The sequence below is a fragment of the Mandrillus leucophaeus genome, unplaced genomic scaffold (assembly GCF_000951045.1).
Source record: "Mandrillus leucophaeus isolate KB7577 unplaced genomic scaffold, Mleu.le_1.0 Scaffold407, whole genome shotgun sequence".
In the NCBI taxonomy this organism is placed as follows: domain Eukaryota; kingdom Metazoa; phylum Chordata; class Mammalia; order Primates; family Cercopithecidae; genus Mandrillus; species Mandrillus leucophaeus.
This window is the reverse complement of record NW_012104332.1, coordinates 911,485-927,095: the sequence shown is the minus strand read 5'-3', so window position 1 is coordinate 927,095 and position 15,611 is coordinate 911,485. Positions and strand designations below refer to the sequence as shown.

General features: G+C 39.3%; 1 protein-coding gene across 1 annotated transcript in view; it reads right to left on the bottom strand.

Moving 5' to 3' along the window:
* The window catches only part of JMY (junction mediating and regulatory protein, p53 cofactor), a 117,932-nt gene that overhangs the window by 12,876 nt on the left and 89,445 nt on the right, over positions 1-15,611 (bottom strand). Inside the window, exons 6-10 of the mRNA XM_011992212.1 lie at positions 14,272-14,437; positions 13,729-13,916; positions 8,167-8,253; positions 2,099-2,194; positions 6-385 (exon numbers count right to left, since the gene is read on the bottom strand). Coding sequence (XP_011847602.1) covers positions 6-385; positions 2,099-2,194; positions 8,167-8,253; positions 13,729-13,916; positions 14,272-14,437 — 917 coding nt within the window. The remainder of the gene's footprint in view (positions 1-5; positions 386-2,098; positions 2,195-8,166; positions 8,254-13,728; positions 13,917-14,271; positions 14,438-15,611) is intronic.

Sequence of the window (15,611 nt, the reverse complement as noted above, 5' to 3'; positions counted from 1 at the left end):
GAGGTGGGGGAGGTGGTGGTGTTGGAGGAAGAGGGGGTGGGAGTGGATTTATGGTAACAGAACATGGTTCGAGGTTGTTATTCAAAAGTGGAAGAGATACAGGGGGAGGCAGTTCAGAGGTAACACCACTGAGAGGTAATGAAGTGGCTTCAAGTTGTGTTAATGAAGTATCTTCAAGTTGTACAAGGCTCTGGGGTTCTGTTGTCTGTGATGGCCCACGCCTGACTCTTCCTTCTCCCACCTCTTCAGTTTTCTCTTCTACCTGTAACACACTTGGTAGAGAGTCACACTGATCCTCTCGGAGAACAGGACTTGCTGCACCTTTTCTTCTTGCATGAGCTAGTCGTAATCTGGTTGATTTAAGTATGACTTGCCCAGGATACCTCTAAAATATCAGAAGTTATTGGAACTGGTTAAATGTTATTGAAACAATTTATGAGCACATGCCTATTTATCTTATCCTTCAAATAAAAGATGTTACGTGGCCAGGCATGGTGGCTCACGCCTGTAATCCCAGCACTTTGGGAGGCCAAGGCGGGTGGATCCGACCAGCCTGGCCAACATGGCGAAACCCCGTCTCTACTACAAATACAAAAATTAGCTGGGTGTGGTGGCAGGCACCTGTAGTCCCAGCTATTTGGGAGGCCGAGACTGGAGAATTCCTTGAACCTGGGAGGCGGAAGTTTCAGTGAGCTGAGATTGTGGCACTGCACTCCAGTCTGAGTGACAGAGCAAGATTCCATCTCAAAAACGTTATGTTGCCTTATTGGTTATTTCACTCTTAAAGTTATACAGAAAATCCGAAAGTACCTAATAACTTACAAAAAATTATGAATTTATTATTTGCCTATCAAATCCATGATTAATTCAAATATTCAAAATTATCATGATTAAAAAGAGATTTTTAGTGAATAAAACTACTAAATGTATAAAACAAATAGCATGTAAAATGCAAAACATAAATTATGTCAAATGCATAAATGCTACTGGTATGCAAAAAGAAACTAGTTTCCTATGTTTTCAAATGCACACACACGAGAAAATTAAAATATTCTTTAACAGGTTACTTGGCATTTTTAAAAAGCTCCAACAACTATATATCCATTTTATGACAGAATGAAGAAGAGAGAATTACATTTTTTGAAGTACTTACTGGTAGAACTCTTATACATCTTTTTCCATGGTAAAACCTTTTTTTTTTTTTTTTTTTTTTGAGACAGGGTCTCACTCTATTGCCCAGACTGGAGTGCAGTGGTGCGATCACAGCTCACTGCAGCCATGACCTCCCTGGCTCAGGTAATCCTACCACTTCAGCCACCCAAATGGCCAGAACCACAGGCATGTTCCACCATGCCAGGCTAATCTGTATAGAGACAGGGTTTCGCCATGTTGCCCAGGCTGGTCTTGAACTCCCCGGCTCAAGCAATCTACCTGCCTCAGCCTCCTAAAGTGCTGGGATTACAGGCGTGGGCCACATTTACTTAATAACAAGGCTTATCCCCTGCCTCACCTCCTTTTTTTTCACTGTAACACTTGTTCAAAAGCCTACTTCACTTATAAAGTGATCCTTCAGCATGCACAACTGAAGTAAGGCTCCAGAGTACTTTAAAAAGGAGGCTTCAGCAGAGTTCTGAGGAGACGTGTGGATACTGTGGTATCAGTGTGCGGTCATGGGTTACCCTGGCAAGAGAACTGCTGAAGCATTTCTCAAATATGCTACTCCCCCCACCTCTAATTCTGCCAATGGCACAGGTTGATGTATGTGGAATAAATAACAAGTTGATGCTTGAGCTGGATAGTCAGTTGTGATTTAACTAATTTTTTTAACTCAAGAGGCATCTAGGTTTCCCAGAGGCCTTGATCATTCCTCTTATACTACTAAAGCTGTGGGTCAAAGATCACAAGAATACTAATTCGGAAAACCACCAGAGGAAATGGAGCCATGCCATCAAAACAACTTTAAAAAGGACTTCCATGGTTATAATAGTTTATAAATAAGGGAAAACCAAGTTTTTCCCACAAAGAAATCCTACAGGTGTATATGTAGCTCTGTTTTAAAAACAATGAAAAACAATAAATGGACCATTACTTTTAATACCTGTTTAAATGTTCGAAGTCTATCCAGTGTTCTCTGTCTCTCTTGGCTAACCCAGGCACTTTTTCTTTCTTCTTCATCATGTAATTTTTCTCTCTTCTGGTAAAAAATTAATAATAATTCCATTACGCTGTGTCTCAATTTTTATCATTAATAGGAAAAAAGATGAGAAGTTATCCTAATATGGGCCCAAGGGGATGATTCATTGAACAAAATTTTTATAACATGAAACATGAAATATTTTTAATATACAATTTTAGTGTAAAATACTTCTAGCTACTATATTATGCTAACTTCAATGTAGATGACTTTAAAAATAAAATCAGCAACCGGCCAGACACGGTGGCTCACACCTATAATCATAGCACTTTGGGAGGCCAAGGCAGGTGGATCACCTCAGGTCAGGGGTTCGAGACCAGCCAGGTCAACATGGTAAAACCCCGTCTCTACCCAAAATACAAAAATTAGCTGGTCATGGCAATGCATGCCTGTAATCCCAGCTACTTGGGAGGCTGAGGCAGGAGAATCGCTTGAACCTGGGAGGCGGAGGTTGCAGTTAGCTGAGATCATGCCACTGTACTCCAGCCTAGGCAACAGAGTGAGACTCCGTCTCAAAAAGACAAACAAATGAACAAAAGCAATCAAATCAACAACCCCTTGGTCAGTAATTTGGATAGTGTACATTATTCTAAACAATATAACCAGTTGTTAGAAAAATATACTTCAAGCATTATCCATGAATCATCTGGTTTACTATCACATCTTATTTCTGGCAGTTATCTAAACAAACTTAATCTTCCCTATAGAGTTGAATCATCTTAAAGCTATGTAATAAAATCTCATTTGGTAAAATTAATGTTAGTTAAATAAATGAAAAGGCTTTCTATATAGGGTAAATGGGTTATTTTCTTGCTTTGTTTTAAAAAATGAGAGATACCTCCCAGAAGACCAGACCAGATAATTTCACATGGAAATTAACTACCCTCTCTTCCATTGTTCTGTCCTTTTCAAATCCAACCCCCCATTCTATTCTTCTATCATTCCTCTCCTCTTTTCCATCAGCTTTCCCTAAACAATAAAATTTCAAATGAGAATTACAGTTGCATTTGCATTGGATGACTGTATCATAAACTCCAAGAAGAAAGTATGAGTGGGGAGATAAGAGTGACAGGGAGACAAAAGGAAACTGGAAAATAAAGCCAAGTGTGGTGGCTCATGCCTGTAATCCCAGCACTTTGGGAGGCTGAGGCAGGAGGACTGCTTGAGGCCAGGAGTTGAAGACCAACCTGAGCAACAGAGTGAGACCCTATCTCTATCAAAAAAAAAAAAAAAAAGGTGGTAGCCTAATTATTCTGAATAAAATGCAATCTAGTAATATACTACTAATTTACACAAAAGGACACAAAGGTACACCACACATGAACACAATTCAAAGGGGGCTCTTAGAGCCTGAAATAAGTGAACACGTGCCCAAAAAGAGGCATAAGCCTCCCTGTATGTTGCGCATGCTTATAGCTGAGACAAGCATATGCCACCATGCCCAGCTATTTCAAAAATTTTTTATAGAGATAGGGTCAGCCTGGTCTTGAACTCCTGGGTTCAAGCAATCCTCCTGCCTTGGCCTCCCAAAAGCTAGGATTACAGGCATGAGCCACCATGTATGTTTTCTTGAAATGAAAGCCTGGAGTTTTGAGTGTGCTTATAAAAAGCAAGAGTTCATTCTTTAATGGGGAAAACAGAATTCTCTTACCCAATTTGTCTCTGGGCTAATAACAATTTAAAATAGTAGTATTAATAAGTAAATCCTCACATTTTATTTCAGAGACCTTACTATCAAATATTAAAATAAACTTCCTTAGTCTTGCATATTTAATTCACAAGGATGTCCAGGGGAAACTGTTGCAACAATAAGGTTAACATCTAAGAATCTATATTTTAAACAATCCACCACGTAAGAGGTTCTGACACTGGTGGTTTAAAACTAGCATTGAAAAACAATGATCTATTTTGATATAAGCTAACTTTCCTTGTGCTTTATCTGTATGTGTTAAAGATGACTAGTAATATTTAATGGATTCATTCTCTGACAATTATATATTTCAACCAAAGTATTAGGCAAAATTCTAAGGCAGATGACATTTATCTTTGGGATTCCCTTGAGAATCAATTTCTTGGCCAGGTATGGTGGCTCACACCTGTAATCCCAGCACTTTGTGAGGGCAAGGTGGACAGATAACTCAAGGGCAGGAGTTTGAGACCAGCCTGGCTAATACGGTGAAACCCCGTCTACCAAAAATACAAAAATTAGCCAGGTGTGGTGGCACGCGCCTGTAATCCCAGCTACACGGAAGGCTGAGGTGAGGCGGGAGAATGGCTCGAACCCGCGAGGCAGAGGTTGCAGTGAGCAGAGATGGAGCCACTGCACTTCAGCCTGGGCAGAGTGAGACTCCATCTCAAAAAAAATAAAATAAAATAAAAATTAAAAAAAAAAAAAAAAAGGAAAAGAAAAATAAACGATTTACTAATTTTTACTCCTGTTGCCCCAAAATAATAGATCTGGGAAAAAGATCTGATACTCATTCATTCTAAAAAGTTAATTAGTTATTCCCCTCCACCAAAATCTTATGTTTTATAAAAAGAAACATATTGGAAGTGTGGAACCTTCATAACTAAACTGATAATGCAAGTACAAATGGTTATAGCAGGGAGCAACTTACTCACCTCAGTGTCATGCTGGTCCCCTGACTAATCTTACAAAGCAGTTTCTGACCCACAGAAATAGTAATGAAAAATAAAAGTACAATAATTAATTTGCTATTTCTAGATTCTAGGAGAAAGGTAATCTTACAGTTTATGGGTAGTTTGGCTAATTTTATGTGGCTAAAATGAAGAGTAAGGGGCAGCATTAGCTAAGAATGTGCCTTAAGCAGTAACGGAGACAAATTTAAGCCTTTTGGCCTTTAGTATGATGCTAAAGAAAGAAAATTTTAAAAATATCCAAATATAGTGATATGGTCATGTTGGCATTTCCGATGTTTAAGTACAAATCACTGGTGTTAAATAATTTAAGACACATCTGAAAAGATGACCATCAGGATAATATATTGTGTGGGATGAGGCGCAGCAATATGCAAGTAGGAGAAGGTTTCTAATGTAATTTTATATACAGTGAACTAATATTCTCAGCAAACTAGGAATAGAGGGAGAACTTCCTCTGCTTGATAAAGAGCATCCATCCCAAAACCTACAAGTAACATCACACTTACCAGTGAGAAACTACAGCTTTCTTGCTAAGATCAGGAACAAGACAAAGATATCTCCCTTACCACTCCTTTTCAACATTATACTGAAGTACTAGCTAATGCAATAAGACAGAGAAATAAAAGCTATACAGATTGGGAAGGAAGACATAAAACTGTCTTTGCGGACAGATGTAGAAAATCTGAAAGAAAACTGACAAATCTGGATTATAAGAAAAAGCTTGATTAACAAAAGTCAATTGTTTTGTAATATACCAGCAATGAACAATTGGAATTTTCAATTAAAAACATAATACTATTTATATTACCACCTCCCCGACAAAGAAGAGGAAGAAAGACTTAGGTCTATCTTAGGTATAAATCTTACAAAAGGTGTACGAGATCTTTATGAGGAAAATTATAAAACTGATGAAAGAATCAAAGAATTAAATAGATGAAAAATATTGTTTGTTTGTGGATAGGAATATTCAATACTAAGATGTTAGGTATAGGAGAAGGAGGTAGAGGTTAAAATAAAAATAATAATTAAAAAGCAAAAAAACCAAAAGAGGAAAAGTATTTTAAAATGAAAAAAATGAAAAACATATTAGGTCATCCCTACTTGACTTATAAATTCAACACTGTCCCAATCAAAATCCCAGCTATTTTTTTGTGGCTACTGACAAGCTGATCCTCAAGCTCATATGGAGAGGCAAAAGATCTAGATGAACGAAACAAAATAGGACACCCAAAAATAGACTGAAGAGACAGAATCATTTGATCTTTGATAAAGGAACAAAGACAATTCAATGGAAAAAGGATAGTCTTTTAAACAGATGGTGCTGGAACAACAGGAAGTCCACATGCCAAAAAAAAAATCTAGACACAAACCTTATACCCTTCACAAAAATTACCTCAAAATGGATCACAGACTTAAATATAAAACACAAAACTATAAAACTTCTAGAAGATAACATAGGAGCAAATCTAGCTGATTTGGGGACTGGCAATAACTTTTTAGATGCAACACCGAAGGTATGAACCATGATAGAAAGTGCTGGTAAATTGGATTTTGTTAAAAGTAAAACACTTCTGTTCTGCAACAGACACTGTCGAACGAATGAGAAAATAAGCCACAGATCATAAGAAAATATTTGCAAAACAAAGGGACACATCTGATAAAGGAGTATAAGCCAAAATAATGAATAACTCCTAAAATTCAACAATAAGAAAATAAAAATCCAATTTAAAAAATGAGCAAAAAGGCTGGGCACGGTGGCTCATGCCTGTAATCCCAGCACTTCTGGAGGCCAAGGGGGGCAGATCACTTGAGGTCAGGAGTTCAAGACCAGCCTGGCCAACATGGTGAAACCCCGTCTCTACTAAAAACAAAAATTAGCTGGGCGTGGTGATGCACATCTGTAGTCCTAGCTACACAGGAGGCTGAGACAGGAGAATTGCTTGAACACGGGAGATGAAAGTTGCAGTAAGCCGAGATCGTGCCACTGCACTCCAGCCTCGGCAGCAGAATGAGACTCCAAAAAAAAAAAGAGCAAAAGATCTGAACAGACACCTTACTAGAGATATATACAGGGGCAAGTAAGCATTTGAACAGATGCACTCTTTCTCTCTCTATATATGTATCTATATGTCTATATATCTGCATTAGAGATTTGCAAATTAAAACAACAGTAAAAGCCAGGCACAGCAGTCCATGCCAGTAGTCCCAGGAGGTTAAAGCAGGATGACTGCTTGAGCCCAGGAGTTTGAGGCTAACCTGGGCAACCTATCAAGACTCCATCTGTTAAACACACACACACCCACACACACCAAAATATACCACTATACACCTGTCAGAATGGCTAAAATTCAAAAATGTGACAACAGTAAAATGCTAGAGAGGATGTGGAAAAACCTGAACTCTCATTCATTGCTGGTGGGAGTTCAAAATGGAACAGCCACTATGGATGACAGTTTTGCAGTTTCTCACAAAACTAAATACACTCTTACCATACTCTCCAGCATTCATGCTCCTTGTTATTTACCCAAATTGGCTGAAATTTACGTGCACAAAAAGTCCTCCATGGATGTTTATAGCAGCTTTATTAATTGCTGCCAAAGCTTAGAAGCAACCAAGATGTCCTTCAACAGGCTCAAGGATAAACAAAATGTGGGACATCCACACAGTGGAACATTATTTGGTGCTAAAATGATCTATCAAGCCATGACATGGAGCAACCTTAAATGCACATTACTACGTTAAAGAGGCCAACTGAATAGGTTACAGGCTGTATCATTCCAACTATACATTGGTAAAGGTAAAATATGAAGACTATAAAAAGATCAGTGTTTGCCAGGGGCTTGGGGAGAGAGAGGGATGAGTAGTGGAACAAAGGGATTTTTGGAGCAGTGAAATTATTCCATACAATACTATAATAGCAGATCCATGTCACTATACATTGTCAAAACCAACAGAACACAGAACACCAAGAAAGAACCCTAATGTAAGCAACAGACTTTGGGGAATGGTGATGTCCAATGTTTCACTGATTTTAACAAATATGCCACTCTGGGGGATGTTGACAGTAGAAAGGCTATCAAGTGTGGAGACAGGAGTATATGAGATGCTACAGTAGGGGAGGCTACGTGTGTGGGTTGAGGGTACAGGAACTCTGTACTTTCCCATCAGTTTTGCCTAAAAACTTATCATTATATAAACTGAACTAATGTTAATGTCCAGTTATAAGCTTTTTATCATTCTCTACAGATTTTATCCACTCTAAAACATGTAAAAAACAAAGTTTTGTTCAAAATCTTCGAGTCCAAACTTACTAGCTGTACTGTGTGATGGGTTCTATATTCATCTTCAATCCGAGTGCGCTGTTGGATTTTTTCATTGTGTTTTGCAATACATATTTCCTGTAAATACATAAAATATGTTTTAATACAAGTGAAACTTGAAAGACTCTGAACACTACACCAAGGTTAAGTTTTGATCTTAATATATACCACCTACAGAACAAAGTATCACACTGACCACCTCTTGTTTCTTATCTGGACTACTGAAGCTGTAAAAGCCAAGTAATCAGGATCTTACAAAAAGACTCCTCTATTAAACTGTTAACTTCTATAGACCACCTGGTTTCTCTTTTTTGAAGGAGAAGAGGTGGGGCAACGTGGACTGAAGGGGGTTGTCCCGAAAGGTCTTTTTTAGAAGATTCCATGTCTCATTATACTTTTTCTGAGAGACGGCGTCTCACTATGTTGCCCAGACTGGTCTTGAACTCTGAGCCTCAAGTAATCCCCCTTGCCTCAGCCTCCTGAATTACTGGGATTACAGGTATGAGTCATGGCACCTGGCTTCATTATGCTCTTTAAACATGTCTGGGCAAAAAAGAATAGGAAAGTATTTACTTATATAAAATATGTATTGTTAAGCTCTCTCTGACAAGTTAAAGACCATGAATTTTTTTGTCCAGACTGGCTTGAACAGTATGGGATCTGAATCTTTTGGTCACAGACATAAGAGCTGTAAGAGACTTGGAAGACTAGAAAGTCAAAGTTATCAAAATTATTTGGAAACTATTTTTAAAAAGCATATATTTTCCAATCACAATATAAAACAAGATTTTTATAATAACTATGAGATATGCACTACTTTATAAATTAATGCACTATATTTTGGCAACTTTTTACCACCACCAAGTTAAATCTTCATTACCCTGTGTCCTTTCCTAAGTAAACGATTTGGAGAAGTTTTCCATATAAAAGGGTTAGTCTCCAACATTCCAAAGCTATACTAAAATGATCACTTTTTTTTTGTTTGTTTTTGAGATGGAGTCTCACTCTGTTGCCTAGGCTGGAGTGCAGTGGCATAATCTCTGGCTTACTGCAACCTCCGCCTCCCAGGTTCAAGAGATTCTCCCACTTCAGCCTCCCAAGTAGCTGGGACTACAGGCGCGTGCCATCATGCCTGGCTAATTTTTGTATTTTTAGTAGAGATGGGGTTTCACCATGTTGGCCAGGTGGTTCTTGAACTCCTGACCTCAAGTGATTCGCCCACCTTGCCCTCCCAAAGTGCTGGGATTACAGGCGTGAGCCACCATGCTCAGCCTAAAATGATCACTCTTTGAATCAGAGAAAGTCAAATAATAACCTTTGAAGTCAGTAAACTATTTTAAAGCAAAATGTCATTTTTTACATCATGTTCTTTACCCACTCTGGTTCATTCTGTTGCCTAGCAAGAATCCATCCAGCGCAATGGGGAAAACAAAGGGCGCATTAGATAGCATCATGACAAGGTGATACAGTAACTCAGGTCTCTGAGTGTCATGGACCTAGGACAGAATCCTACCCCTGCTCCATATTAGCTGCTTTTCCTTAGGTGATTTATGTCACTACTAGTAGCGTTGGTTCCCTTGCTTATAAATGAGGATACAGGTTCACAATCCCTTATCTAGAACAGAGGTCAGACATGTTTTGAAATTCAAAGTTTTTTGATAATTTACAGAATGGTGGTAAGTTGTATATACCATATATATCCAAGATCTGAAACCATATCCCATAATAAGTAATAATAGTGAAATGAATTGTCAAAGTGAAAATAAGACAATAAATAACTTCATGATAGCACAGGTCTGGTTTTGCCACCAAGTGAAGTATGAAAATGATTCTAATTTTCTGAGCTCTCTAGATTTCATTTGACTACTGGGAGAATTAAAGAAGATAAAAAACAAAGAAAATCATTATTTTTGTTACTCTTCTTGAAATGTTTAATCACAAAGCATTGACTTCACCAGCACAGCCGGAGACCACCTATCTCCACTCTTTCAAGGGGTGAGGCAGGACATGAACTGTGTATACAATCTTAGGATGAGTGCCAGAGAAACCAAGAAGCCAGTGCCCTTGGGCATGTCAATATGTAAACGAGGCAATATAGGATTATATTACATGGGGAGGCATTTGTTTTTCCTTGTATATTTGATCTTCTCAGTAGCTTTTCTTTTAGGACTTAGTGTTTCTCATTCCCTATCTTTTCACCACCCTTCCTTATTTCCCTCCTCCTTCCCTCTGCAGTTCTGCCACTGCAGTTGCTGGGCTTGGGGTACAAGCATGCAAGTGTAAATGGAGAGATTCTCCAGTGCTGGGTTTTCCTACTTCAGATTTAGATTAACATAGAAATGAAGACTGAAGAATACTGATTAAATTGATATGAGCTAACACTTACCAACAAGGGAAGAGCTGGTATTAAGCTGGTATTAAGTTCAGCCTGAGGCTCTTAATGCTGCTAGAAGAGTACAACAGCTTTGTGGGACATGGCCACCAAGGTTGCTCCTCTTCACCCCTCACCTGTACAGTTTCCTTTGCTATTCCATCAGTCACTGCTCTAGACCTCTGCTGCACTCCCTTCTCAGACCACCGAGATCTACTTCTTGCCCCCAACTTTTCTCAAAACTCTCAACACAGGGCCCTAATAGTCTACCAATATTGGATGTCATGGAGTCATTTCTTTCTTCCTTTACCTTTCTGGAGCACCTGACCCTGCTGACCACCCTGTTGTGTGGAATCATCATCTTCACTTCTGTGACTTCAAGCTCTCCTGCTTCTTCCAACTGCGATTACTTTCTCTTTGATCCCTTTCTTCTGCACACACTCTCAAATGTTCCCCAGCGTTCTTTCCTTAGAGCCTTTCACCTCGCACTACATCATAGCAGCTCAGTCTTTCATAACCTGTGCCCTTTACAATGTTTTCTCACCCCTAGCCAAGAACGTTTTGCTTCCTGAATTACAAATATTAAATATAATGAAGGTTTTTCTTCCTCAAACTATGTATCTACCCTGCTCCACCACCTTCCCTTGCTCTTTCCTATCAGCCTCCCACCTCCACCCCATCATTCCTAAGAACATCCTTCTCAGGCTGGGCAGGGTGGCTCACATCTGCAATCCTAGCACTTTGGGAGGCTGAGGATTGCTTGAGCTCAGGAGTTTGAGATCAGCCTGGGCAACATAGTGAGCTCCTGTCTCTATAAAAACGAAGTAAAATATTTTTAAAAATCACCTGCTCACTGTGTTCTTCTGAGACCATCTCATACACTCTTATAAGACCCAGGTGCCCAATTGTCTCAACTGTTTCACAGCCATCTCTACCTGGATGCCCAAGACCTCTTATATGCAAGTCTAAAACTCAGCTCATCACCTCCCACCCATATGTGCTCTTCCTCTGGGTTTTCCATTTTGGTTGGTGACACCACCATCTACCTCAATGTCCAATCCAGAAACCAGAGAGCTGACAGAGAATGGCTCTTCCTCCCTCCTTCACCACATCACTAAATCCTACTAACTTTTTCTGCAAAGTGTCAGATCTAGACAGTTCAAGATCTGTCCATCTCTTAGCCTGCACAGGTACTCACTTACTTCATAGTCTTAACCTCTCAACGTTATTGAGGTGGAGGATAATGACACCTTCCAATCAGAACCTTTCCATGTCTTCTCCCTCTAACCTATTTTTCATGCTGCTTTATCTTGCTAAAATGTGAATCTGTTCATATTACCCCTTTGCTTAACTTACACTACAGACAAAGCTCAGGCTTGTTAATGTGGTATGTAAAATTTCCTGTAACCTAGTCCCTGCCCTGCAGCATGTCTTACAATGTAGAATGCTCTGACAAACCGTCCTGTTTTCCGCTTCAGTGTCTTTGCTAAGCACTATTCTGTCCTGCTTGTAATTACCCCAACACCATCAATCTGGCCAATTTTTATTCAGATGTTAAAAGCCAATACAAGTGTCATCTCTTCAGAGAAGCCTTTCCTCACTCCCTGCTCTTGCTCTGTTTTTGGCCAGCAGAACATTCATCTGTTCACCTGGTTTGCCTTCTCTGCAAGACTGGGAGGAGGAGGGACTATGCTATGCTCATCTTTGTATCCTAAGTCTAACAATGTGCCTAGCATACTGGTGAATTAAAATGAAATCAGACTTTCAGTTAAGTCTGAATTGCATAGCATTTTCAAAAACTTGCAGGTTTGCAAATTCCGAGTCTCAAAAGTACTGCATTATACACCTAAAAGTAATATATAAAATACTACTAATATTCTTAAAAAGTGTGCTCTTCTAAAATCTTATTTACTTTTCATTCTCCCCTAAAACTGTTCTACAGGACCTGCTGAAATCACTGCAATTTTTTTTTTTAGATGGAGTTTCACTCTTGTTGCCCAGGCTGGAGTGCAATGGTGCCATCTCAGCTCACTGCAACCTCCATCTCCTGGGTTCAAATGATTCTCCTGCCTCAGCCTCCCAAGTAGCTGGGATTATAGGCACATGCCACCATGCCTGGCTAATTTTTTGTATTTTTAGTAGAGATGGAGTTTCACCATGTTGGCTGGTCTCGTACTCCTGACCTCAGGAGATCCACCCGCCCCAGCCTCCCAAAGTGCTGAGATTACAGGCATGAGCCACCCCGCTCGGCCTGCAATGTTTACCTGGTTGGTGCAGACTGGAACATGAAACGAGGCACACAACTAGGGCTGATACAGCAGTGGGTTTCAATTACCACTGTCACGGGGAAATTATGTGCAAAGGCACATAATTATGTGAAAGTCATGGCTCTGGATGGCAAGGTAACTGTTCTGTTGATGGACAATGTGATAGAAGGTCCTGGGTTCCTGACTTACTGTGGAGACATGCCTACCTGAGTTTCTTTAATGTGCAAGAGCTATCTATTTCAAAAAGCAAAGGTATCGATTTTCTGTGGAATAAGGAAGTGGTAGCCTTGGAATGCGGTGAAGAGCAGGAAGGTGGGTTCTCAGAGAACATGACATATTTTATAATACTTGAGCTTAAAGCAAATCATCAGTTTGGTCTAGGTTGGAGAGCTAGTTCCAGATTCCAACTCTGCACTTACAGTGACTAGAAACAGCTCCATGATAGTTAACATCTGAACTAGAGTGCAAAACATTTTTTAAGACACAGGAAGAATCACATTTACACAAAATGAGTTATTCCAAATATCAAGAATCAAACATTTTGAAATGTAGTCAAAGTTAAATAAAGAAATAACAATCTATAAAATTCCTTTAAGATGAAGGTCAGAATCACAGCTTGTAAAAAACATCGCTGGGCCTCCTTAAAAAAAAAGGGAGCCAGGAATCGCATTATTAGGGATCCTGTAGTCATGCCCTTTAGCAGAGTCAGCGTTAGTGTTTCTTGAGGTAAAGAGAACACTATTGGCTGTTCCAATGTGTTTAAGAGGGCAATTCTCAGAGCACTATAAATGCATTGAGCACTGATAAGAGATTGCACTTAGTTTTAAAACATATGCAAGTTTTAAGGACAAAACAGATGAGAATAGTAGATATGGATAAAAGAATAAGTAATGAACAAAAGCAGTATTTAAATACCTTTTTATTTCTGAGGTAGGATTTCTTGGCGGAAACCCGTCCACGTCTTGCTTCCAGCTGGCGTGCTTTCTGCTGAAGTTTCTGCAGCTCTTCCCTCTGTAAGTATGCAGATGCTGCCATCTCTTCCTTCTCCAGCATGGCCTCCATGCTTTCGTAAGTATCATAGTACACCACTTCATCTCTTTTTTCTGTTATAGAACAGCAAAAAAGAGTAGTGGTAAAGAATATGGGCTAGGGTTTGGACAGAACAGGGTTCTAATCTCATTACTGGCTCTGTAACCTCAGGCAAAGCCATTACCTCTTAAGCTTCTTTGTAAATGGTGATTATTTAATATACCTCATAGAGTGAATGTATTCAAAGTGTTCAGCAGTATCTGGTAAACAGTAAGTGCTCAATAAATGCTTGAAATCACCCCTCCAACACTATCCCTATAGAAAACAATGTTTTAAATGTCTTAACAGAAGAAACATACCTGGTGTACATATGTATTTTCTCACATATTCAATCTTTTGTGAACTTATGTGGTTAAATGCACACCATACCTGATATAAGTCTTTTGATGCTTTCTAGTTGCGCTGTCAATAGTAACTCTTCACACTTCAAGATTTCAAACTGTACTTCATACAACTGAAGTTGCAGGTCATAATAGTCAGCTTCTAACTGATCCAATCGGGCTATGGCTTCTGTACCACCCCGCAAACTCTGCATCTGCATTGAAAATACAAATTAAAATATTTCTAGCTGGTGGGGACAAGAAAAAAAAAATCAAGTTAGTATTAAAAATTAATACTAATCAGATAGCATAAACCTACTAAGTAACTGCTCTCAGAAAGAAACTTGTAGGCATGGAATCTAGACTTTAAAATATATATATATAAAAAACATTAATAATCAAGTCATTATACGGCAGAAGTAGGCAAATACGGTAAAAATAAGGTTTTAATATTTATGTTATACTTATGGATATTTACGGTGATAATACATGTATCATCTGGATATAAATGCTTTCCCTCTCAAAAGTGGATGCTAAGTTATGTAGTTGCTCTTTTCATAGAGATATATGAAAATGATGGGGCCATTCTCAGATATTTACAAGAATGGTAAAAGCTGGTTAATGCCACATTCCTGGGGTTTTGCTTTGCTCCATGGTCACAGACTGGCTGGGTTCTGGGATCTGTTGACTGTAGAGTGAGGTGAGAATATGTGAGTGGAACAGCAGAAGACAATTGCTTTAGACAGAAATCCTTGCAATCCGTAAGGTATCACTTTAGGTAAATGTAATCAACATCCTAAGCTGAACTTAAAGTGAGATCCAGAAATTTCTGGGCATGGCTCATAAAGTGGTGGATGGTCTTCTGTGAGGTTTGCTTGGTTGGTCAGTTCTTGGTCCTGGAGTGGGAAAATTTTTGCCAGGAATCTGAATGAAACCACCAAGGGGAAAGGGTACTTTAGGTAACAGGTTCCTAACGCTACTATTTCTATGGCTTTCTATTTGGCTCTATGGAGAAAGGCAGATAAAAGAAGCCAAAGGAATGGCTTTTCAGGAGTCAGTGAGATGTGAAGGACAAGCCTAGTTCTCTAGAGACAGTAAGCATTCTCCCAAGAACATAGCACCACTGCTTTGGTAGTTTAAAGGTTCATGCTTAGAAGCTCCAGGAAAGCTCCGACATGGGCATCAGTGTGCCCTCAGAGCCAACGGAGCAACGGTGAGGAGCCCTGGATTCAAGTGGTTTCCCAAGGAGAGACCTTCAAAGGAGGAGACAGGAGGAACAAAAGGGAAAATTATTAAGATTATTGTTTACGAGCTCATGTGAGACATCACTGGGGTCCCAGAATACCAAAGAAATACTTGACTGACTGTCAGGGACAACCCACAGGGAAA